Genomic DNA, 27,119 nt, shown 5'->3' with positions numbered 1-27,119 from the left:
ACTTTAATTTCTCAGATATAGATTGGAGGACAAATGCTACTAATAATGGTAGGGCCTGGATGTTCCTGAATGTGATAGCCGACAGATTTTTTTTCACCAGGTACTCAATGAACCAAGAAGAGGTGATGCCATTTTAGGTTTCATATTGTTAAGTGTTAAGGAACTCATAGAAGAACTGGTTCTAAAGGACAACCTTGGTTCAAGTGATCATGAGTTAATTCAGTTGAAACTAAATGGAAGGATTTTTAAAAAAAAATGTCTGCAACTAGGATCCTTGATTTCAAAAGGGCAAACTTTAAAAAATTGAGGGAAGTTGTTAGGGAAGTGGACTGGACTGAAAAACTTAAGCAGCTGAATGTGGAGGAGGCTTGGAATTATTTAAATCAGAGTTGAAGAAACTATCTGAAGCCTGCATCTCAGGCAAGGGGAAAAAAATTGTGGGAAAGAGTTGAAGACCAAACAGCATGAACAAGCATCTTAAACAGGTTATTAAGAATCAGAGGGGTAGCTGTGTTAGTCTGGATCTGTAAAAGCAACGAAGAGTCTTGTGGCACCTTATAGACTAACAGATGTATTGGAGCATGCATCCGACGAAGTGGGTATTCGCCCATGAAAGCTCTTGCTCCAATACATCTGTTAGTCTGTAAGGTGCCACAGGACTCATTGCTGCTTTTAGGTTATTAAGAAACAGCAGAAAGCTTACAAGGAATGGAAGAAGGGATGGATCAGCAAGGAAAATGACTCTTGGAGGTCAGAAAGTGTAGGGAAAAGGTGGGACCAGCCAAAAGCCAAACAGAGTTGGACCTTTGAAAGGAAATTAATACAATAGTAAGAGGTTCTTTAGACATATAAAGAAAAAGAAAACAAGGAAGGAAGTGGGACTGCTAAGCACTGAGAATGGGGTGGATATTAAAGATAATCTAGGTGTGGCTCAACATTTAAGTGCACACTTTGCCTCAGTTTTAAATAAGGGTATAATAAGGCTCTTAGGAGTAGTGGCAGGGTGGCTAATGGAAATGAGGTTATGGAAGCAGAAATTAAACTGAAACATCTTGGGACCAAATGAGGGCCTCATATAATTTCAATCCAAGAATATTAAAGGAACTGGCAGATAAAAGTGCAAGTCCCATAGCAAGGATTTTAATTAATCTGTAAACTTTGGAGTTGTACCCTGTGACTGGAAAATTGCTTATATTTTGCCCGTTTTTAGTAAAGGGAAAATAAGTGATTCCATTAGTTTGACCTCAGTCGTATGCAAAGTCTTGAAACAAATTTTGAAAGAGAAAGTAGTTAAGTACATAACGGTAAATAGTAATTAGGATAAAATACAACATGGTTTTAAAAGAGGTAGATTGTGCCAGATCACTCTGATCTTTCTTGGAGAAATTAACTACGTGCTCTTTTTTTTTTTTTAAAGACAATGGAAATGCAGTAGATCTAACCTACGTGGTTTTCAGTAATGCATTCCACATGGGAAATTATTAGTTAAATTGGACAAAATAGGGATTAATATGGTCTGGGAAGGTGGATAAGGAACTGGTTGAAGGGGACACTATAATGGGTCATACTGGAAAGTGAAATGTTAGGCTGGAGGGAGGTTACTAGTGGAATTCCTCAGGGATCAGTCTTGGGACCAATCTTATTTAACATTTTTATTAATGACCATGGCACATAACATGGGGATGTGCTAATAATTTGTGGATGAGACAAAGAATATCATACAATATTTGTGTGATATTGAAAACTGGAGTAATAAAAATGGGATGAAATTTAATAGTGCAAAGTGCAAGGTCATGCAATTAGGGACTAACAACAAGAATTTTTGCTATAAACCGGGGACATCTCAGTTAGAAGCAACAGAGGAGAAGGAATACCTGGGTGTATTGGTCGATCACAGGATGACTGTGAATTGCCAGTGTGATGTAGCCGTGAAAAAGATTAATGCAGTCCTGATATGCATCAGGTAGAGATTGGAAAGTGTTATTACTATACAAGGCACTGGCGAGACCTCATCTAGAATACTGTGTGCAATTCTGGTCTCCCATGTTTTAAGAACAATGAATTCAAACTGGAACAGGTAATAGAGAAGAGCTGCTAGGATGATCAGAAGAGTGGAAAACTATCTTACAAGAGGAAGCTTAAGGATTTTGTCTAGTTCAGCATAACCCAGGGGTCGGCAACCTCTGGCATGCAGCTCGCTAGGGTAAGCACCCTGGCGGACCGGACCAGTTTGTTTACCTGCTGCATCGGCAAGTTCGCTGGACTGCAGCTCCCACTGGCCGCGGTTCACTGTCCCAGGCCAATGGGGGTAGTGGGAAGCAGCGTGGACGAGGGATGTTCTGGCCGTGGCTTCCCGCTACCCCCATTGGCCTGGGACAGCGAACCGCGGCCAGTGAGAGCTGCGATCGGCTAAACCTGCCGACACGGCAGGTAAATAAACTGGCCTGGCCTGCCATAAAGCTTACCCTCGCGAGCCGCATGCCAGAGGTTGCTGACCCCTGGCATAACCAAATGAAGGCTGAAGGTAGGTATGATTGCTCTATGTAAATACATCTGAGGAATAAATAAAAGGGAGAGAGAGGAGTTATTTAAGTTGAGGGTACATGTTGGCACAAGAGCAAATGGATACAAATAGGCCATCAATAAGTTTAGGCTTGAAATTCTAACCATCAGAGGAGTGAAGTTCTGGAACAGCCTCCTAAGGGAACTGTTGGGGGCAAATATCCTGGTTTCGAGACTGAGCTCAATAAGTTTATTGAGGGGGTTGATATCAGGAGAGTGCGTACAATAGCATGTGGTCCATCTGTGACTGCTAGTTGCAAATATCTCCTATGGCCAAAGATTGGACATTAGATCACGAGGACTCTGAGTTACTACACTGAGTTCTTTTCTTTTCCACTTGTGTGTGTCGCTGATATGCTCTGGGTCTAATTGATTTCTGCATTTGGGGCTGGGAACGAATTTCCCCCCAGGTCAGATTGGCAGAGACCCTGGTTATTTTTGGCTTTACTCTGCTGCATGTGAAATGGGTCACTTACTATTTTAAATTAGAGTAAATGGTGGATTCTTTGTAACTTGAAGTCTTATAAATCAAGATTTGAGTACTTCACTAACTCAGTCAGAGGTTGTGGGTCTATTACAGGGTGGATGAGAGACTGTGGCCCGTAGTGTCCACGGGGTCAGACTAGATCATCATGATGGTGCTTTGTTGCCTTAAAGTCCATGAGTCTAAGAGATGTGGTACTGCCCCTCCAGAAAGCAAGTTGTAGGTAGAAGACCTTCCTTGTGAAGGAGATGGATTATGCATCAAGAAAACTGAAATGTTAGAGAAGATGAGGAATTCAAAGTCTACAGCACTGTCTTTCAACTTGTTGGAAGAAGGACCTCTGTGGTCCTCTCTTAAGATACTGTAGGGATTTCAATCCCCATGTTGGTAGTCTTATTCTTGGAATGCACTGTTGTGGAGGAGCTGGTGGTCATGGTCAGTGTTCCCTCTAATTTTTCCCATCTATGTGCAGAATGAATTTTGTTCTGTGCACCAATAAGGGGGTGATGTGTGACACACCAGTTCTGGTAGGGCTGGGCTGGACTGGGCCGGGGGAGGGGCTCCTCTCCCCGGCTGCTGCAGCTCCGGTGGGGCTGGGTTTGGCCACCTCTCTACAGCCGTGGCAGTTCCGGTGGGCCTGCGCCGGGCTGGGGGACCTGCCAGCCCTTAATAGATGCGCAGCTTACAGGGAACCTAGGTCATGGTACATATAGATACCAATGAGATAGGGAAGGGCAGAAGAGAGGTCTTGAAGACCAAATGTAAGCTAAGTCAGAGGTTGGGACTTCCATAGTACAAGAATCTGAAATACTTTCTGTTCCATGTTCAGGTGCAGCCAGACAGGCAGAACTGCAGAGTGTCAGTGTGTGGATGAGACCATGGTGTTGGGAGTAAGGATTTAAGTTTATTAGGAACTGGAGAACCTTCTGGGGAAGGAAGAGCCTATACAGGAAGATTGGGCTCCACCTAAACAAAAGTTCTGGCATGTAAAACTGAAACGGTCACAGAGGAGTTTTTAAACCAAGGACCCTGGCGGGCCAGACGAGTTTGTTTACCTGCCATGTCAGCAGGTTCGGCAGACCACAGCTCCCACTGTGGTCTGCCATCCCAGACCAATGCGGGAGGCGGGAAGCTGCAGCCAGTGCATCCTTCGGTCCACAGCGCTTCCCGCTTCCCTATTGGCCTGGGATGGTGAACCGCAGCCAATGGGAGCTGTGAGAGGCCGAATCTGCTGACGCGGTAGGTAAAGAAAGTGGCCCGGCCCGCCAAGGTCCTTGCCCTGGTGAGTCGCATGCCAGAGGTTGCCAACCCCTGTACTATATCCTTGTATACTGGATAGATGTTGATTCAGGATGCAGAAATAAAACTTGTAGACACTTAAGCTGTGTCTACACTTCCATTTTCAGCGCTAAAACTTGTCGGTCAGTGGTGTGAAAAAAAAACCCCTGAGCGACATAAGTTTTAGTGCTAAAAAGCACCGATATAGACAGTGCTTTATTGCCGGGAGTTCATTGGGGGGTGGGGGGATGGGTTTAAAATTGCTGGGTGCGCTCTTCCCTGGTAATAAAGCTTGTCTACACTGCCCAGGTCACAGTGCTGCTGTGGCCGTGCTGTAACATGGGCAGTGTAGACATACTCTTAGTGACTAGTTATTCCAGGAACACACAAGGGGAGAGACATTTTTTGATTTAGTCTTAAAGCACGGGATCTGATCCAAGAAGTGAATATAACTGAACTGCTAAGTAATAGCAACCATAATGTAATTAAATTTAACGCCCTTGTATGGGGAAAATTGCCAGAGATATCCACCATAGTAGCATTTAATTTCAAAAAGGGAAACTACACAAAAATGAGAGCTAGTTAAATGTAAATTAAAAGGAACAGTTACGAAAGTGAAATTCCTGCAAGCTGCATAGAAACTATTTTAAAACACCAACACGACTAGGAGGACCAACAAATGCCATCATGGCTGAACAGCAATGTAAGAGAGGGCAGTTAAAGGCAAAAAGACACCCCTTAAAAAGTGGAAGTCAAATCCTATTGTGGATCATAGAAAGGAACGTTAACTCTGGGAAGTCAAGTGTAAAAGTATAATTATGCAGGCCAAAAACAAATTTGAAGAGCAACTAGCAAAAGACACAAAAACCAATAGCAATTTTTAAGTACGTCAGAAGCAGGAAGCCCGACAAGCTATCAGTGAGACCACTGAATGATTGAGGTATTAAAGGAGCACTCTAAAGGAAGACCAGGCTGTTGTGGAGAAGCTATGTGAATACTTTGCATCAGTCTTCACTGCAGAGTATGTGAGGGAGATTCCCACACCGGAGCCATTCTTTTTAGGTGACAAATCTGAGGAACCGTCCCAGGTTGAGGTGTCAGTAGAAGAATTTTGGAACACATTGATTAATCAAACAGTAATAAGTCGGCAGGCCCAGATGGTATTCACACGAGTTCTGAAGGAACTCAGATATGCAAGTTATTGCTTAAATCTGCCTCTGTACCAGATGACTGAACAGTAGCTAGTGTAACGCCAATTTTTAAAAAAAAGTCTCCAGAGGCAATCCTGGCAATTACAGGTTGGTAAACCTAAGTTCAACACCAGGCAAATTGGTTGAAACTATAGTGAAGAGTGTAATTATCAGACACACAAATACAGTATGTTGGGGAAGAGCCAGCACAGCTTTTGTAATGACTATCTGACCAATCTATTTGAATTCTTTGAGGGTGTCAACAAGCATAGGGACAAACATGATCTCATGGATATAGCATACTTGGACTTTCAGAAAGCCCTTGGCAAGGTCCCCTACCAGAGGTTCTTAGCAAAGCAAGCAGTCATGAGGTAAGAGGAAAGGTCCTGTCACAGATCAGTAATTGGTTAAAAGATAGGAAACAGAGGTAGGAATAAAGAGTCAGTTTTCACAATGGAGAGAGGATCTGTACTGGAACCAGTCCTATTCAACATATTCATAAATGATCTTGAAAAAGGGGTAAATAGTGAGGTGGCAAAGTTTGCAGGTGATACAGAATTACTTAGAACAGTTGAGTCGAAAGCAGATGTGAAGAGTTACTAAAGGATATCACAAAACTGGGCGACTGGGTAACAAAATGGCAGATGAAATTCAGTGTTGATTGGTGCAAAGTAATGCATATTGGGAAACATCCCAATAATACATACAAAATGATGGAGTCTATCTTAATTAGCTACCACTGGTCAAGCAAGAGCTCTTGTAGTCATCGTGAGTAGTTCTCTGAAAACATCTGCTCAGGGTGTGGTGGTAGTTACAAAAGCTAACACTGTTAGGAACCATGTGAGCAGAGTGATCAGCACTGCAATGAGGTAATTACACCCTTTGAGCTGCAACAGCAGCCTTAATCTGAGTGTGAATGTGCAGAGTCCATCTGAAAGAACTCCAGTTATAAGTGACCTTCGTTTTCTGTGTCACTAAACTTGTGCTATCGCAGACTCCCCAATAGAAGCTATTACAGGTGCTAAAACCAAATCGGGCCTGTGCCATTCATGTGGTTGGTAACCAGAGGGTCTACAGCCCAGAGATCCAGTTTAAGTATGGTTGGACTGCATGACTTTGTGCAGAGTGAGGTGCAGGAAGCCAGGCCAATCACACAAGGAATGGATGCATTTGAGAGGAAATAGAGGTCCAAGGTACAGTTTGTCCTGTAGCCGTGACACGATCTAAAAATTGAAAACAATCAGCTTCTTTCAGGGGGTTTTAAATATTAAATATCTAATTATGTAGACACACATTCATATTAGAAAAACTGTGTCTGTTTCATATTCAAAATTACACTCGTTTGAGAATGTGGTTTATTTCTGTCTGTGGACTGCCATGCTCTTCTATATTTACAAGGTAGAGTTTGTGTGTTAAGCTAAAGAGAAATTCATACCATTATGTAAATTTTTTTATGGCTGAACTGATCAAAGCATCCTGATAATTTGTTTTCTGTTAAAAATGTGTGTTGTACTTTTTTAGATCATTGAAGTTGGACTATGTGAAGTTTTTGAATTGATCAAGGAGACAAGATTTTCTCATCCATCACTGTGTCTCAGGAGTCTGCAAGCTCTGCTTAATGTGCTCCAGGGTCAGCAGCCAGAAGGCCTCCAGTCAGAGCCTCCTGATGTTCTAGGTAATATTTCATACTTTTGCTTTAGCTTATGTTTGGTGCAAAAAAAGAAAAAAAATAATTAGGCAATGAGAAGAGGATGGTGTGTTTTAATCTATTAAAATAGATTACTTATACAAGGGATTTGTATTTGGTTCTCTGTTACAAGCTGATGCATTTAATTTTTGTTCTGGGGCCATGACTCCCTCAAGGGAATTGGACACTCTGACCGATTATCTTTGTAAAAGAGAGATCTCTTTGTATATAGGGGGGATATCATTTTGTGCTTTTATGTCATTCACTTCACTGGTTATTGGTATACAGTAGTGATAGAGAAATCAAAAAGTCCAGCTAACTGAGGTTCTTTTTGGTTTTACTAATCCTCTAAGACATTGGTCTCAGAGGAAAGGCAATACTGTGGAAGGCCACTATCCTATACTACTACTGCATGCTAAAAATTTGTATATTTATCTATTGTATAAAAGTGGAATAATACACAGAGACATGCCACGTTTTGTTTTATCAGTCTTGAACAATGGTATCATTGCATACTCACTAATAAATGTAAAATCAGTATTTTGATTCTTTCGTTTTTGGTGGTACTTAAAACATGTTGGTCAACCTCTTAACAGCTCTGCATATGAAGAGTAGCAAAAGAAGTGTATTTCAGTGGAATTAATTACACTATAGAAATGATCATAAAAAAAGTCTTAACCATAGTAATAGAGTAAGAAACTCAGGCTGTCCATGCTTGTACTTGAACATGTATTGTTCTAAAACCTGTTCAGACTCCTTGGCTATTGATACCACATTAGATATTCGCTTGCAGAGATAACCAATATAACTGATACGTACGTTTGCATGAAACTGCTAATTATGGTGAGATGTACTGCAGGAAAAAGTACTAGAAGTTGGATTTGATATACAGTGGAAACTCTGGCTGAGTTTAGAAGGGGATTTGAGCAGTTGATGGAACACAGACATGATGAGGCGCAGGGGACAAGCTCAGACGAGCGGATAGAAGCAAGACCAAAGGACTCTGAGGAGGGGCTGCTGGGTGAGGAAAGTGGACGGTGGCAGCATGTGACTAGGAGAACCAGGCAGAGGAAAAGACGGGCCAGTGATGGAGACATAGAACTCAGGAACAGGTTTGCTGAGTTGGGAAATGAAGATGGAGCACAGCAGGCTGCTGAAGGACAAAGGGCGAGGAAGAAGAGGCGAGCAGCTAGTCCTGCAGAAAGAGGGGAGGAGTCGATGGAGGCGACACCAAGTGTGAGCCCTAGGAGGACTGTAAGGGCGAATACAAATCGTAAGGAATTGCGACCACCTGCTGTGGGGGATAGACCACAGAATCGCACTGTCGCCAGGAAAAGGCAAGTTTACGTGATTGGAGACTCTTTACTGAGAAGAGTGGATAGGCCTGTAACTAGACCTGATCGGGAGAACAGAAGGGTGTGCTGTCTGCCAGGGGCTAAGATACAGGATGTGGACCTGAGGCTGAATACGATCTTAGCGGGAGCGGGTAAGAATCCGTTGATTATCCTTCATGTGGGAACGAATGATACGGCTAGTTACTCGCTGGACTGTATCAAGGAGGACTATGCCAGACTGGGGAAGAGGCTCAAAGACATCGAGGCTCAGGTGATCTTCAGTGGGATTCTGCCGGTTCCTAGAGCGGGGCGACGAAGGAGTGACAAGATTATGGCGATCAACAGATGGCTTAGGGAGTGGTGTTATAAGGAGGGCTTTGGGATGTACGGTCACTGGGAAGCGTTTACGGATAGACGACTGTTCGCTCAGGATGGACTTCATCTAAGCAAGGAGGGAAATAGAATTCTAGAATGGAGGCTCGCCGACCTCATCAAGAGAGCTTTAAACTAGGAAGTTGGGGGAGATGGTTGGGAGATGGTCGGGAGATCTCCACGCCGGAATGTAACCTGGAGAGGAAAGTAAACAAAGTGAGAGGGGATACCCTTGTGGTCCCAAGATTTGATCCAAGGAGAAATAGTGGAGAAACCAGAGTAGCGGGTGATGCTGGTGGTAAAAGGTCTCTGCACGACGGGGGAAAGAATGTCACTGATGCCAAACGCCAAAAATTAAAAGGCCTGTACACTAATGCGAGGAGTCTAGGTAACAAGATGGAGGAACTGGAGTTACTAGTGCAGGAAGTGAAACCGGATATTATAGGGATAACTGAAACCTGGTGGAATAGTACTCATGACTGGAGCACGGGTATTGAAGGCTATGTGCTGTTTAGGAAAGACAGAAAGAAAGGCAAAGGTGGTGGAGTAGCCTTGTACATCAATGATGACATTAACTGTAGCGAAATAAGAAGCGATGGAATGGATAAGACAGAGTCTGTCTGGGCGAAAATCACATTGGGTAAAAAAGCAACTAGAGCTTCCCCTGAGATAGTGCTTGGCGTGTGCTACAGACCGCCGGGATCTGATTGGGATATGGATAGAGACCTCTTTAATGTCTTTAATGAAGTAAACACAAAGGGGAAATGTGTGATTATGGGGGACTTCAACTTCCCAGATATAGACTGGAGGATGAGTACTTGCAAGAATAATAGGGGTCAGATTTTTCTGGATGTGATAGCGGATGGATTTCTTCATCAAGTAGTTGAAGTACCTACGAGAGGAGATGCCATTTTAGATTTGGTGTTGGTGAGCAGTGAGGACCTCGTAGAAGAAATGGTGGTAGGGGACAACCTTGGTTCGAGTGATCATGAGCTGATTCAGTTCAAACTAGATGGAAGGATAAACAAATGTAGATCTGGGATTAGGGTTTTGACTTCTCGAGGGCTAATTTTAAAGAGTTAAGGAAATTAGTTAGGGAAGTGGATTGGACGGAGGAATTAGTGGATTTGAATGCGGAGGAGGCCTGGAATTACTTTAAGTCGCAGCTGCGGAGACTGTCGGAAGCCTGCATCCCGAGAAAGGGGAAAAAAACCATGGGCAGGAGTCGTAGGCCAAACTGGATGAGCAAACAACTCAGAGAGGGGATTAGACAAAAGCAGACAGCTTACAGGGAGTGGAAGAAAGGCAGGATCAGCAAGGAAAGCTACCTTGGTGAGGTCAGAACGTGTAGGGATAAAGTGAGGAAGGCTAAAAGCCACATTGAACTGGACCTTGCAAAGGGAATCAAAACCAATAGTAAAAGGTTCTACAGCCACATAAATAAGAAGAAAACAAAGAAAGAAGAAGTGGGGCCGCTATACACTGAGGATGGAATGGAGATCAAGGATAACCTAGGCATGGCCCAACATCTAAACAAGTACTTTGCTTCAGTTTTTAATAAGACTAGTGAACCTTGGGATGATGGAGGGATGATAAACGGGAATGTGGATATGGAAGTGGATATTACCGCAACTGAGGTAGAGGCCGTACTTGAACAGCTCGATGGGACGAAGTCGGAGGGCCCGGACAATCTCCATCCGAGGATATTAAAGGAATTGGCGCGTGAAATTGCGAGCCCGTTAGCGAAAATTTTTAAGCAATCGGTAAATTCGGGGGTTGTGCCGTATGATTGGAGGATTGCTAATGTAGTTCCTATTTTTAAGAAAGGGAATAAAAGTGATCCGGGTAATTATAGGCCTGTTAGCTTGACGTCTGTAGTATGCAAGGTCTTGGAAAAAATTTTAAGGGAGAAAGTAGTCAAGGACATAGAGGTCAATGGTAATTGGGACGAATTGCAACACGGATTTACTAAAGGTAGATCGTGCCAAACCAATCTGATCTCCTTCTTTGAGAAGGTGACGGATTACTTAGATAAAGGAAATGCGGTAGATATAATTTACCTAGATTTCAGTAAGGCGTTCGACACGGTTCCGCACGGGGAACTGTTAGTCAAATTGCAAAAGATGGGAATGAATATGAAAGTTGTTAGTTGGATAAGGAACTGGTTAAAGGGGAGACTCCAGAGGGTCGTATTGAAAGGTGAATTGTCAGGCTGGAAGGAGGTCACTAGTGGAGTCCCTCAAGGATCGGTTTTGGGACCGATCTTATTTAACCTTTTTATTACTGACCTTGGCACAAAGAGCGGGAATGTGCTAATAAAGTTTGCGGATGACACGAAGCTGGGGGGTATTGCTAACACGGAGAAGGACAGGGATACTATTCAGGAAGATCTGAACCACCTTGTTAACTGGAGTAATAGGAACAGGATGAAATACAATAGTGAAAAGTGCAAGGTTATGCATTTAGGAACTAATAATAAGAATTTTGGATATACGTTGGGGGCGCATCAGTTGGAAGCGACGGAGGAGGAGAAGGACCTTGGGGTGCTGGTTGATAGCAGGATGACTATGAGTCGCCAATGTGATACGGCTGTTAAAAAAGCAAATGCGATTTTGGGATGCATCAGGCGGGGTATTTCCTGCAAGGATAAGGAGGTGTTAGTATCGTTATACAAGGCGTTGGTGAGACCCCATCTGGAATACTGTGTGCAGTTCTGGTGTCCCATGTTCAAGAAGGATGAATTCAAACTGGAACAGGTTCAGAGACGGGCTACAAGGATGATCCGAGGAATGGAAAAACTGCCTTATGAAAGGAGACTCAAAGAGCTTGGCTTGTTTAGCCTGGCCAAAAGAAGGCTGCGGGGGATATGCTTGCTCTATATAAATATATCAGGGGGGTTAACGTTAGGGAGGGAGAGGAATTATTTAAGTTTAGTACTAATGTAGGCACGAGGACGAATGGGTATAAACTGGATATTAGGAAGTTTAGACTTGAAATTAGACGAAGGTTTCTAACCATTAGGGGAGTGAAGTTCTGGAACAGCCTTCCGAGGGAAGTAGTCGGGGCAAAAGACTTTCCTGGCTTTAAGACAAAGCTTGATAAGTATATGGAGGGGATGTTATGATAGGATTGTTAATTTGGGCAATTGATCTTGGATTACCACCAGATAGGTCTGCTCAATGATCTGCGGGGAGATGTTGGATGACATGGGAACTGAGTTACTGCAGAGAATTCCTTCTTGGGTGCTGGCTGGTGAGTCTTGCCCACATGCTCAGGGTTTAGCTGATCGCCATATTTGGGGTCGGGAAGGAATTTTCCTCCAGGGCGGATTGGCAGGGGCCCTGGAGGTTTTTCGCCTTCCCCTGCAGCGTGGGGCACGGGTCGCTTGCTGGTGGTTTCTCTGCAGCTTGAGGTCTTCAAACCAGTTTTGAAGATTTCAATGACTCGATCCTGGGATAGGGGTTGTTATAAAATTGGATGGGTGGGGTTCTGTGGCCTGCCTTGTGCAGGAGGTCAGACTAGATGATCAGATTGGTCCCTTCTGACCTATTAGTCTGAGTCTATGAGTTGTATATCAAGCTACACATTACTGCTTTGTAATACTGTAACTGACATAAAAAAGAAGTAAACAGTAAATAAAGAGGAAGATTTCGTCCCTGTTCAACAACTGAACTGGAAAAAGAAATGCATGTGATCACAAGTATGTTTATTTTCAAGACATAGTTTACAAAAAAAAAAGTAGGGCTGTCAAGCAATTAAAAAAATTGATTAATTGCACTGTTAAACAATAATAGAATACCATTTATGTAAATATTTTTGGATGCTTTCTACATTTTCAAATATATTGATTTTAATTACAACACAGAATACAAAGTGTGAAGTGCTCACTTTATATTTATTTTTCATTACAAGTATTTGCACTATAAAAAAACCCAAAAAATGATTTTTTCAGTTCACCTAATACAAGTACTGTAGTGCAGTCTTTTTATCATGAAAGTTGAACTTATAAATGTAGAATTATGTATCAAAAAACCCTGCATTCAAAAATAAAACAATGTAAAATTTTAGAGCCTGCAAGTCCACTCAGTCCTACTTGTTCAGCCAATCCCTCAGACAAACAAATTTGTTTACATTTGCAGGATATAATACTGCCTGCTTCTTGTTTACAATGTCACCTGAAAGTTAGAATAGGCATTGGCATGGCACTGTTGTAGCTGGGGTTGCAAGATATTTGTGCCAGATGTGCTAAAGATTCATATGTCCCTTCATTCTTCAACCACCATCCCAGGGGACATGCGTCCATGCTGATGATGGGTTCTGCTCAATAACAATCCAAAGCAGTGTGGACCAATGCATGTTCATTTTCATTATCTGAGTCAGATGCCACCAGCAGAAGTTTGATTTTCTTTTTCTTTTTTGGTGGTTCAGGTTCTGTAGTTTCTGCATCAGAGTGTTGCTCTTTTAAGACTTTTGAAAGTGATATTCCAAACCTCATCCCTCTCAGATTTTGGAAGGCACTTCAAATTCTTAAACCTTGGATCAAGTGCTGTAGCTATCTTTAGAAATGTCACATTGATACCTTCTTTCCATTTTGTGAAATCTGCAATTAAAGTGTTCTTTCAACGAACAACATGTATTGGATCATCATCTGAGATTGCTATAATATGAAATATGGCAGAATGTGGGTAAAACAGAAGAGGGAACATACAGTTCTTCCCCAAGGAGTTCAATCATAAATTTAATTAACGCATTATTTTTTTAACGAGCTTCATCAGCATGAAAGCATGTTCTCTGGAATGATGGCCGAAGCATGAAGGGGCATACAAATGTTTAACATATCTGGCATGTAAATACCTTGCAGTGCAGGTTACAAAAGTACCAAGCAAATGCCTTTTCTCACTTCCTGGTGACATTGTAAATAAGAAGAGGGCGGCATTATCTCCTTGTTTTTCTTAGTGATTGGGTGAACAAGAAGTAGAAATGAGTGGACTTGTAGGCTCTGAAGTTTTTTACGTTGTTTTGAAGTGCAGTTATGTAACACAAATACAGATTTTTTTTAAGTTGCATTTGCTTGACAAAGCTTGCATTACAGTACTTATATGAGGTGAACTGAACTTTTTTCTTTTGTTGATCATTTTTACAGTGCAAATATTTGGAATAAAAAATAATATACATGTTGATTTTAGTTAAAACACTGAATACAATATACATGAAAATGTAGAAAAACATCCACAATATTTAATAAATTTCAATTGTTGTCCTATTGTTTAACAGTGCTATTAAAATTGCAATTAATCACGATTAATTTTTAAAATGGTGGTTCATTTGAGTTAATTGCATGAGTTAACTGTGATTGATCTACAGCCCTTAAAAAAAAGCTAAATCTTTGAGAAGCTCATCATGTCTTTACAGGGACGACATTTCAAAGGTTTTAAAGGCCCCGGTATATCCATATACTGGACTCTTGTGTCTTGAAAAGACACTTCTCAAACTGATTGAATCATTTCATTCTTCAACAAAGTCATCCAGTAACTCAGACTTTTTCAAGGTTTGAAATAAATTCAACTGAGGGTGCCTCTCTAGAGGAATTGAGCTCATTTCAGCCGAGAGTTACTCAGATTATTGATTTATTCATAGGCCAAGGTTTTTATTCAGCTTTTAAAACAAGCACACTTCACAAACATATTTTTGTAATTTCATCTGTTACAAGGGGAATAAACCCACTAGTTCTCAGAAAATTAAAAAAAAAATCTCTAAAGTAGAGGCTTGAAAATGCAATTTGGTATTGAATATTCTTACTGTGGCCTTGGCTACACTTGGAGGTCTGCAGCGCTGGGAGTTACAGCTGTCTTCATACAGCTGTGCAGGGACAGCACTGGAGTGTGGCCACACTGACAGCTACCAGCGCTGTAGTGTGACCACATTTGCAGCATTTGCAGTGCTGTTGGGAGTGGTGCATTATGGGCAGCTATCCCACAGAGCACCTTGTCCCATTTTGGCACCGTAGGTTGTGGGAAGGGGATGGAAGGGTGCGGGTCATTCTGCTTCCTGTCCCAATGCCCCATGATGTATCGCTTTGCATCCCAGCAGTCCCTGTTTTTCCGTCCACGTTTGGCGCCATTGTGACTCTCCCAACGGTTTCTGTGCAGTGTGATTTCTGTGGGAAATGGAGCCCGAACTGCTGAGGACTTTGTTGACGAGTGTCGCCAGCACATCACGTTTGGCAGTTGAGCTATTCCTTAAGCTCCAAAGTGATGAGGAGTCCAATGATGATTGCGAGTCACCTGACGCGTATGACGTGACATTGCTTGTGGCTTTCACGGAAATGCTCAGCACCGTGGAACGCCGCTTTTGGGCTCGGGAAACAAGCACTGAGTGGTGGGATCACATCATCATGGAAGTCTGGGATAATGAGCAGTGGCTGCAGAACTTTCGGATGAGAAAAGCCACTTTCATGGGACTGTGTGCTGAGCTCGCCCCTACACTGCGGCACAAGGACATGCTATTGAGAGCAGCCCTGCCGGTGGAGAAGTGGGTGGCTATTGCAATCTGGAAGCTGCCAACTCCAAACAGTTACTGATCAGTCGGGAACCAGTTTGGAGTGGGAAAGTCGACTGTTGGAGTCGTTTTGATGCAAGTTTGCAGGGCCATTAATCGCATCCTGCTAAGAAGAACCGTGACTCTGGGGAACGTGCAGGACATTGTGCATGACTTTGCACAATGGGCTTCCCTAACTGTGGAGGTGCGATAGATGGGACGCATATTCCTATTCTAGCACCACCCCACCTAGCATCCGAGTACGTTAATCGGAAGGAATATTTCTCTATGGTTCTCCAGGCGCTTGTGGATCACTGTCAGCATTTCATTGACATTAACACAGGCTGGCCTGGAAAAGTGCATGATGCACGCATCTTTCAAAACACTGGCCTATTCAGGAAGCTGCAGGCAGGGACTTTTTTTCCCAGACTGGCGATCACAGTAGGGGACTTTGAAATGCATCTGACGAAGTGGGTATTCACCCACGAAAGCTCATGCTCCAAAACATCTGTTAGTCTATAAGGTGCCACAGGACTGTTTGCTGCTTTTACAGATCCAGACTATCACAGCTACCTCTCTGATACAAAATGCCCATTGCGATCCTTGGAGACCCCGCTTACCCCTTAATGCCTTGGCTCATGAAACCGTATACAGGGAAGCTTGACAGGTGCACGGACCGGTTCAACTACAGGCTGAACCGGTGCCGAATGACTGTGGAGTGTGCTTTTGGCCGTTTAAAAGGGCGCTGGCGATCTCTGTATGGAAAGCTAGACTTGGGGGAAAGCAGCATCCCTGCGGTTATATCCGCGTGCTGTACCCTCCATAATATTTGTAAAGGGAAGGGTGAAACATTCAGTCAGGCATGGAGCTCTGAGGTTCAACGCCTGGAGGCTGAATTTGCACAGCCAGAGAGTAGGGCTACTAGAGAGGCCCAGCACAGGGCTTCAAGGATCAGGGATGCCTTGAGGGAGGAATTTGAGGCTGAAAACCAACAGTAATGTTTGGTGCCTTGCATGGGAGTGAAGTGCAGTGGTTACAATGTTAGTAGGAATCTGTTTTTCCTAACTGATTTGCAGTGCCTGTTTCTTTCCTGGGCTAAGGTATCTTTGACTTTCTGCATTAATAAAGACTATTTTTAAAGCCAAGAATTCATTTATTGAAAAGAAAATAACTTTCTTGACACACACAACATTTTGGGAACCTAAAAGGGCAGGGGGGTGAGATGGTGCACTGTACAGTCACAGTTTTGAATATGTCTTGTCTGGAGTGCTGTGCAATGACTGCTGCACTTCAGGATCGCTATACTGCATGGTGATGGGGGTTGAGTGCAGAGGGTAAGGGTCATAGTTCTCAGGGCTGGTTGGTGAACGTACAGGTGTTGGAGGCAGCTGGTGGTGGTAAGAACCTGGATACTGGGGAAGGGGGTTTGGAGCTGACATTGGGGCACAAGGGAAAGAGCTTTGGGACGGGGGGTGGTGGTGGTGCGGTAGTGCTCTGCCTGCATGGCTACGAGCGCCTGAATAGAGTCCACTTGGCGCGCCAGGATGCTTATCAGCTTTTTTGTGCTTTTCTTCCTGGCCGCTGTGTTTCTCTGGCAGATCCTGCTTTCCCTTTCCCTCCAGTCCTGCAGTTTTTTATTCTCTCTGGCAGAGTGATCCATAACTGTTTGCAGCAGGTCATCTTTGCTTTTTCGCAGCTTCTTCCGCAGGTTTTGCAGTCTTTGAGCTGGTGTTAACACGGCCAGCTGAGAATTCAAGGTCGCTTGTGGAAAGGAAAAAAAGGCAACAGTTAACAGAGGCAGCATTGTTTATATCTCAGACAGTTATTCCCAAACACTGAAGGAGTTTACAGTCTTCACTTTAGCATAATTTTCCCATACCAAAGAGAGTGCGCGTAACCCACAGGAGCCCCAAAATGGTGAGTAAGGTGGACTGATTGCTTCAGGGCTATGCAGGGGTTTCTGTGCACTGGGGAAAGCAAACTGCTGCAGGGAGCACCTACAGTGAACACTCTCTCCCAACATTTTCCACAGGAGTTAATCCTGGAAGCTATCTCACTGCTGCGGGTCACCTGGGAAGGGGGGATGATTGCTTCAGGGATGTGCTGGGGTTACTGTGCTTTCGGGAAAGCAAACTGCTGCAGGGAGCACCTACAGTGAACACTCTCCTAACATTTTTCACAGGAGTTAATCCTGGAAGATATCTCGCTGCTGCGGGTCACCTGGGAAGAGCGGGAGGGTCTTCTACAGCAATGCGGATTCCGCCCTGGCCCCTATGCAGCTTGCCTGTGTGCGACAATGGTCCCACCACCCCTCGTGGCACAGTGGCGCGGACGCGTTAGCCTGACTGGGACAAGGAACACAGTGGCTCTCCCTATAAACTTGCGCAAGCGCATTGCCCACTCTCTGGCAGAAACTTTTGAAGAGATTACTGAGGCTGATTACCACAACGTGATAGACCACATCAATGGGCTGTTACACATCTAGGCAGGCAGGCATGCATGCAGCCCTAACCCTCCCTCCTCTCCCGAAACATTTCCATCCTGAAAATAAAAGCTGCTTACTGGGAACCCGCTCATCTGCTTGTCCTTCACCAAGTACCGGCTGGTGCGACTGGCTACCTTCCTCCTGGCTTGAGAAGAGCTCCTGGCTGCATGCCTCCTGGGACTCCGGGGTGTCTCCCTCCACCCCAGTACCCTCACTCTCGGTTTCCTCCTCCACCCCCCTCCCATGCTCTGAAATGTCCATTGTGGTCCTCGGATTGGTGGTGGGGTCACCCCCAAATATCGCGTCCAGCTCTTTGTAAAAACGGCAGGTCATGGGGGCAGCACCAGAGCGGCGGTTTCCCTCATGGGCTTTGCAATAGGCACTCCACAGCTCCTTCACTTTAATCCTGTACTGCACCGCCTCCCGGTCATGGCCCCTTTCCAGCATGGCCCTTGATATCTGCCCATAGGTATGGTAATTCCTACGGCTGGAGCGCAGCTGTGGCTGCACAGCTTCCTCCACCCAAACACTGATGAGGTCCAGCAACTCACCATTGCTCCATGCTGGGGCTCGTTTGGTGTGTGGAGGCATGGTCACCTGGAAAGATTCATTGATTGCACTCCACACCTGACTGAGCAAACCCGGAAGGGGATTTTTAAAATTCCCGGGGCATTTAAAGGGTGGGTCACCTGAGGCCAGAGCAGTAGAGTTTGATCTGATGAGCAGAGTGGCTGAGCAGGCATTCTGGGATACCTCCGAATACCTCTGGAGGCCAATAACAGCGCTTTTGGTGGTCACACTGCCGGAGCAGCTCTGCATCACCAGCGGTGCAGTCGTTATTCCCCAGGCAGAGGAGGAGTGCAGCCAGCGCTGTATCCAGGGAGATACAGCGCTATATGTGCCTTGCAAGCGTGGACGGTGAGTAAGTTGCAGCGCTGTAAAGCCACTATCAGCGCTGCAGCTCTCCAGTGTAGCCAAGGCCTAAGCCATCCTTTGAACCTCTGTCAGCCTGCAGGGTTTGAAGTGAGAGCCTTGTCTATGGTGGTGATTTGCCTAGCTCATGCATTTATTCACACACACCTAGTCTCCATTGACCACAACATTCCACACACATTTTGTACACCTGACAGAAAAAACAATGACACGTGTTGGATGCCTATGGAGGAATGGGAAACTACATAAACAGATAGCTAAGGGTTAATGTCTCTTTCACCTGGAAAGGGGTAAGAAACAACACCTGACCAGAGGACCAATCAGGAAACAAGACTTTTCAAATCTGAGTGGAGAGAAGTTTTGGGTGTAAGTCCTTTGTTCTTGGTCTGTTCTCTTTCTCAGCTCTGAGAGTGACCACAGGAATCTCCAGGCTTTCTAATCTTCTGTTTCCAAGTTGTAAGTACAAGGATAGTAAGACAATAGGTTTATATTGTTTTTTTTTTTTGTATTTACATGTGTGTAGTTGCTGGAGTGTATTCTTTTTGGATAAGGCTGTTTATTCATTTTTTCTTTTAAGCAATTGACCCTGTATATTGTCACCTTGATACAGAGACCCTTTTATGTCCTTTTTCATTCTTTCTATATAAAGCTTTCTTTTTAAGACCTGTTTGAGTGTTTTTCACTGGTTAAGGCTAAGAAACGAAGGGAGGGGGAAAATCTCTTTGTGTTAGATTTACTACGCCTGACTTTGCATACCCTCTGGGTGAGGGGGGAGAGAGATTAGATCTCTCGGTACTTATGTTTCAAGGACTTGAAGCAGGGAGTATCCTAAGATACCCAGGGCGGGGAAATCTGGGAGGAAGTAAAGAGGGTGGAATCCCTTTGTTTAGATTCATGGAGCTTGAATCTGTATATTTCTCCAGGAACCCAGGGATGGAACACTTGGAGGGGAGGAGGGGGAAAGGAAATGGTTTATTCCCCTTTGTTGTGAGACTCAAGGAATCTGAGTCTTGGGGTCCCCCAGGGAAGGTTTTGAGGAGACCAGAGTGAGCCAGACACTGGAATCTTCTGACTGGTGGCAGCGATATCAGATCTAAGCTGGTAATTAAGCTTTGGAGGTCTCATGCTAGCTTCTCATGTTCTGAACTCTAAGGTTCAGATCTGAGTAGGAGAGTTATGACAACTTCATCCAATAATTCTTTCAGGAGAGCCATATCTCTGTTAAATTTGCATGTAAACAACAAGTGGACAAATAATCAAAAAGCTTCAGTTATTAGATGGAAGACGTATCAAAAAGCTTCTAAATATAGGCATTAACCATATAGAGTAAATCAATGCACTCCAGACTAACATCTAATTCATGAACTGAAAAAATCAGAAATTACATGGTGGGTGTGTGGTCATCTGCACACAGATTCCAAGAGACGGCAAATAAGATATATAAATCCTAGCAGATTCTGCCTTTTGTAGAAGTGTGCTCCATGCTGTTGTGTTTCAGAAATCTTACAGGAATCAAACGTCTCTTTTTGTACATGATCTTGGACGCTCTCGCTTGAAGTTCCACTATTGTGAAAATCCCATTGTACTAATGATATGCCTGGATAGGATGGGAAATGAGAGAAATTTGTCAGATTTTTCTTGTATCTAGTCTCACTATTCAACTCGTCATTTAATTGACATGTTTTAGTTACATTTAATCTTTCAGTCTCTCATCTGTAGTTGGGCATATTGGGCATAATTAATCTAATATTTAATACTGTTAATGACTATTTTTTGGGCTTGTCCACGCGGCCTGGCAATGTGCATTAGAAGGGGGTGAATTCTAAAGTGCACTAAATTGTGCACTAATGGGCTTGTGTAGAACCAGCTGGTTAGTGCTAAAAGTTCCCAAGTGTACAGTAATATAGTGGGGAAAAAACTAGTACATAATGATGGATTTTCTCTGAATTTTATTGGTTGCATCAGAATTTTGTGTTCCTCTGCCTAGCTATAGTCAAGTAGAAGAAAATGTTTTTGTCTGTGCCATAACATCTGTTAAGTATGCCTGTCATAGGTACTTGTATGGTCCCTATCATGGTTACAGGGTTAGCTGCACCATGCTTCACATTGTGATCTCTCTGAAGGCACCTTTTTAGGTGGAAAATCTCATTCCTTTACCTGTCCTGGTTTGGAATTATGTATTTCTTCTACTTTTTGGGTTACAGTATCAATCATCCTGATACTGCAGGTCCATCTGTGGTCAACAATACTGTACATTGATCAGAAAGCCTTTTTTCAATGAAAGTATTTATTTTAGCGGTAGGAGTAAAGCTTCTAGAGAAAAAAGACTTTAAAACTACAGTCTACATGCATGCCTGTCTTAACTAAAAGCCCTTCTAATGGTAATCTTAACGTGGCTTAACTTTAGGTGCTTCCAGAAGGGTCCTTATGTCTTAGTATGGTTCCCCTGAACAACTCCCACCTATGTTTGAGAGATGGTCCCTTTTTAACCCTAATATAGTGTTTTTGTTCTTCTGTATTCCCAGTCTTTGACCCTGTCACAGATCCAGTTGGGCTACTCCTCCTGGCTGTCCCCCAGACTGTTGTGAAAGGACCCAGCTGTTTCCTGTATGTTTAAATTCCTTGGTCTCAGTGGGATACATCACTACTTCATCCCTTGGCCTCTTTGGCACATTACCTGGGCACCGCCTCTGTCTGTATGCCACCCCTTCACTGAAATAGAGCCCTTCCGTCCACCTGCATTAGGCACCCAGAGCCAATGCTGACCCTCAGGATAGCTCAGTAGCCTAAATACAGCCCTCCTAGAACTCAGCCTGGAAGCGCACATCTTTGGTAATCATTTAACTGTCTCAAGAGGCATGTAGTAATGAAGCATATAACACAGAGACACTTTGTGTGGAGTTGGAAAATGTGAAATTCTCTTTTACTTGGCAGATAAAACACAAGAGTACAGATCGTTTAGAAAATAATGAACACTCTAAATGCAATGCCCTCACTAGCTCTCTCTCAGAATCTGGAGGGACCATCTGTATTCAGGAAGATAGGCAGGTGACCCTGCCTCATTGGACTTTTGCATATTGGATTGCTTCTCCCTCAGAGTCTTTCAGGTTGGCTTGCCTTCTCTTCTTGGCTGGTGTGTCCTTCCTTTCTCTTGCCCAGTGGTTTCTATGTCTTGCTCAAAGCTTTCCATGTTTATATGCCCCCTTCCAAACATGTGGCTTTCTTTGTTCTGCCTTAAATTTTTCCACCGTTTTAAAACTTCCCCTTTAATCAGACAAGAGGATGTGTCTTCCCCCCCCAGCAAACTCCCTTAATCTGCTGACCAGCCATTAAGAGTTGTGTTTTTTGTCTGTGTGTGTGGTTTTTTTGTTTGTTTTTTGTTTTAATTTTTCATGTCCTCAGTCTGGTGTGTATCTGGTGCAGGTCTTGCCCACAGTGGTGGATACACATATATAGGCTTTCCATGATACAACAGTATCATGAAAATTTCAGAATAACTTCATATCATCAACCAGAGTTCATTGTTGTACAGATAGAGGCCCTGAGTTATCGCTGGTCCTCCTGATCAAAGCCAGTTCCAGAGGCTTAGCTGGAGATTGAGGTGGAGTCCTCAGAGACAAATGGTTCTAGCACTGTCCATTAACTTTCTCCAGTGTTTGCTGAGGGGCGGCTTATCTTGAGCCATTTTTTTTCTTTCTGGACTTTTTTTTCCCCTTCAGATAGACACTTACAGAGTTAAACCAATAAAGTCTTACAGAAAACACCCCAGTTACCAGGTTGACATATAGTATTAATAAATTATTACAGAGCACATCTAAATCTGTCATTCTCCATCAGTGACATATCTGAACGCCAAAATCTATTAATGCATTTATCTTGATGATACCTTGTGTGGTAGAGAAGCTTTATCTCCATTTTACAGATGAAGAACTGAGGCACAGAGAGACTAAGGTCTCTGTGACCCAAGGTTATGCAGAAATTGTGTGACAGAGCTGGGAATTGAACCTGGGTCTTAAGTCCCTTGATGGAACCATTGGCATTGAGCCATCCTTCCTCTCGTAGATCAATGGAACTACTGGGCAGTGTTGATTAGACACGACTGAATATATATATTTTTTGGTTCAGTGGCTGAACTGCAAAACCTTGAAAAAAATGTTTTTTTTGTTTTGAATCAAAACTGACTTCTTTTTCCCCTCATGAAACAAAAACTGAAAAATTTAATTTGGGTCAAATGAAATGCTTTGAGTGTATACTTGAAACAACATTTTTGAAACAAAATGTTGATTCAAAACACTTTGGGGAGGGGGGGGGAATGGCAGGCAAAACTATTCATAGAATTTGTTCCAAATTTGCAAATAGTCATAAGTGCCCTGAAAAATGTGTTTTTTTTTTTCTCTTTTCTTTTTGGAGAATTTACTCTTTGATAACTTTTTTTCTTTGCTCAACTCTAGTCATGAGTAATCTGGAGTGCTGCTGGTATGCAATAGATTGTGTGTTGCTATTGGGAATGGTCCTTATTGATGGTTCTATATGGTGTGCAAACATGTCTATAATCACATGTTCTTCTCCCCCCAAAAGTTGCCATCTAAAATTATTTTACAGATGAAATTGATCTTATTAGGCTGCTTCGATGATTACTTTGAGAAATAGGGTCAGAGTTAGATGGGAGGAACACAAATCTTATACTGGTGGTTTATTGAATTTTGCAAGGGATTCATATGTGCTTGAATAGTTGTGGCAAACCATTTGTGAGATGGACCAATGTATTTCATGCTTGGTTAAAGCAAGTAGAGAGATCTTGGGCCTGTGACTGATGAACAAGTCGTACTTATCTAAGCCATGATTAGATCTTTGCTTGGGAGACCTTCATTAACAGCTTTACCCAATGTTTGTCAAGAAAGTTGAGATGAGGCAAATCTAGTTACGTTTGGATTCCGCAGGTTACTTTGATCATTATTAGTGTGGAGAGTAGAATAGAGAGGGAGCTATACATGGTAAATGTTTGTCACTTTATTAAATCTTTGGAAGGCACTCAGGTACTGTTGTGAAGAGCATGGTATAAGAACTTGAATGAATTCAGACCTGTGTATGGAAAAGTCTGATAAAGATGGTGGTTATCCACCTGTGCATGAATGGCAGTGTGTCTAGGTGGATTCTGTTTTTCATCAACTTTTTTTTGCCTTTGATTACAAGATATTTTTACCCTTTTGAAAGTGTGAAGAGTGCCCTGCAGTGAATTTCAAGATGTTTTTGGCTTCAGTAAGGCTGATCTTGATTTCTGGCTCCTGTACTTCAAACCCTGATTCTGTAATCTCATTCCCTTTTTGCTCATTGCTTCATTTCTATTATGATAGTGCCAAAGGCTTAGAACCTACTGTGCAGGTGCTGAGCAAACACAGAAAAGAGACATTTGCTGCTTTGAAGGGATTACAATCTGAAGACATAAACAGATGAAAGGTAGAGGATGTGGATATAACGTACAAGCAAATGATTATTGTGAAGAATTGGCACAGCTTTTTATGCGTATTATATATATATTTTTAAATTGGGGTTACAGGTAGGGAGGAAGGGAAGAGGAAAAGGAAAGAGGAGGAATGGTTACAGCTTACCTCCATGATCTTCAGGCTGGGTTTTTCATAGGTATTATGGCAGAGGTGAATATTAAGGAGGGTGAGAAGGAGGATAAAGTAGTGGTTGTTCGGATTCCCTCAAGGAGTTTTCTCCCTGTGCATAAGGGGCAGCATGGGAAGAAGCATGAAGATATTTAAGGGAGAACCTGACTGATGGGTGGAAACTGCTTCTAGAGCATATGACAAAGTCAGTATAATGGGAAGTTACTAAATCAGTTAAGTAGGATAGGGGTAAGTTCTGAAGGGCCCTAAAAGTAAAAGTCAATGAGTTTGTATTTAATGTGAATCCAGTCAGGCACTTGAAAAAAAGGGTTGATGTGGTAGGGATGATGACCCAAGAAGATTTTAGCAGCCCTGTTCTTATAGACTTAAGCAATGTCTGGATTTTAGAGATGCTGTTTAAGAAAAAAGTCAAAATATAGAAAAGACCTGAATATGTGAAACCGGTAAGAGGGTTGAGTCAAAGATGACACCAGGTTACAGGCCTGAGTGTATGAAAGAGAGCTTCAGCGGTTAAGATGTAGGTGGGTGCCTTTTAAGTTGGCTCATTAGACTTCTGTTGTAACTACTTTTCTTAGTTTTTGGTATCAGCATCTATTAAATATGGGCCAATATTGGATACTAGAAGTGTAAAAATGGCTTTTGCTTGGCAACTGTAAGATAATACTACTGAAGCGTAACAGTGAGTTTTAAAAGAGAACGTAAGTTAAATTTCTTAGGTTTCTGCTGTTATACCTGAGAATGGGTGGTTGATTTCAGTGATGAGTAAAGTGATTACTATGTACACAGTGTATACACAATGGCTTGCAAAATATTTTTGGGATCCTCTGCAATGAAAGATGCCATGTATAGTATAATATGTTTTTGTTTTGTTAATCTCTGGTATTTCTGCTTCCAACAAGCTAACAACTAAGTGGAAAAGCTCATGCAGGATCTGTAGAGTTTTACATGGAGTCTTCATGTTTTAAACATATCAGTCCTTAAAATTAGGAATAATATTAATAAGTACTTACAAGATAATACTCATTTCTGGGCAAAAAGAGAATACCAAATGGCATTTTATAAAGGCATCCTTTGTTTCTCCATAATGACGGCTGTGCTACAGGTTACATTTAAAATAGGGATAAAATCCTTCACTAATATTTGAATTCAGTCTCTAAATTTAACACTCAACTCTTCAGGGACAACTGAATTATTAATAAAATTTGGTCAGATACTGTAACTTTGGCACACCAAACATTATTAAAGAAGCTAAATTTTAATCTCTTCTCTCAAATTTGGTTTTTGGACCCATGTATCTTAAAAAGTCTCACCACAGCTACACAGATACAGGTTATAAGATCTCCAAGATAGGTCAATCATAGAAATGTAGGACTGGAAGGGATCACAAAAGGGCATCTAGTTCACGCCCATGTTGAGGCGGGATTAAGTATGCCTAGACCATCCCTGCCAGTCCTAAAATATGAACCTCAACTATGTTGTTAATCCTTATTGGTCAATTTAATTTAACTTCACTAAAACAAGCTGATGGAATTATGATTCATTAACTATTCCTGTTCTCTGATACTCAGCCTTGCAATCCTCAAATATATTCTGGGGAACCAGGGGTTCAACCTGGGCAGCAAGGTGCATGTAGGTTGAGCAAAAAAATTGGAAGGGGAGTAAAGGAGAGAGCCACGGGTCTTGGGTGAGTGTGGAATCCGATTTCAGAGCACCAAAGCAATGTATTGCACCAGGTAGCGGCTGCTAGGTGTGAGGCTGTTCAAAGGCCAATGCCTTGATAGGTTGCAGCTGAGCTAATTCTGCTGTTCCGCTCTGCAATAGCTCTGTTTCCATTCCTGTGTTCCCCTGTACAACCTCCTTCCATTCCTGTGTTCCCCTGTACACACTGTTTTCTACTGCCTAATCTGCTTCATACAGTTCAGCTTCGCTCTCTGCTACTGCTTACTTCTTTTTCGAGTGCTTGCTCATGTTGATTCCATTGTAGGTCTGCGTGCACCCATGTGTATAGTCGTTAGAGATTTTTGCCTTAGCACAGGGGGTTCCGATACTTGGTTTGCGGCTTGTTCAGGGTAAGTCTGTGGCGGGCCATGAGACGCTTTGTTTACCTGAGCGTTTGGAGGTACGGCCAGTCGTAGCTCCCAGTGACCGTGGTTTGCCGTTCACGGCCAATGGGAGCTGTGAGAAGCGGTGGCGTGGCACTTACTCACCAGCACGGGGTGAACATCTCTCCTCATTATTCTCGGCACTGTTCATCTTCTTGCTGGTCATCCTCCAGGCATCAGTCCTGTTCACTGGTGCAGTGAGAGTGTTCCCTGTCTTGATACTGCTCTCCATGGTACTGTCAACGGTCTACTACACCTGGTCAACAGTCGACAGTGGCCGCGACCAGTAAACAAACACGGGTATCAGCGCCCCTCTCTGATTGCCAGAAGGTGATCCCTCCAGTACAGAGGGCCAGTTTATCCCATTGCCCAGGTCACATTGATGAGATTGGGCACTGGAACCCTCTCCTTTGTTGGGGACACCACAGTGCAACACGCAGTAGTCTTATTGGAGTCCGCGGGGCATACCGGTCATGATGATACCCCCTCTGCAACATTCCTTGGCAGCTGCAGCAGAGCACA

The 27,119-nt window shown here is 43.2% G+C and overlaps 1 protein-coding gene across 14 annotated transcripts in view; it reads left to right on the top strand.

The window, feature by feature from the left end:
- MYCBP2 (MYC binding protein 2) overlaps positions 1-27,119 on the top strand; it is a 463,608-nt gene that overhangs the window by 60,025 nt on the left and 376,464 nt on the right. For all 14 annotated transcript variants that reach the window (XM_030566987.1, XM_030566958.1, XM_030566968.1 and 11 more), the window contains exon 4: positions 7,036-7,189. In XM_030566987.1, coding sequence (XP_030422847.1) covers positions 7,036-7,189 — 154 coding nt within the window. The remainder of the gene's footprint in view (positions 1-7,035; positions 7,190-27,119) is intronic.

The sequence above is a fragment of the Gopherus evgoodei genome, chromosome 1 (assembly GCF_007399415.2).
Source record: "Gopherus evgoodei ecotype Sinaloan lineage chromosome 1, rGopEvg1_v1.p, whole genome shotgun sequence".
Taxonomy (NCBI): domain Eukaryota; kingdom Metazoa; phylum Chordata; order Testudines; family Testudinidae; genus Gopherus; species Gopherus evgoodei.
The sequence above is the reverse complement of the archived record's forward strand: the minus strand, read 5'-3'. Positions and strand labels throughout refer to the sequence as shown.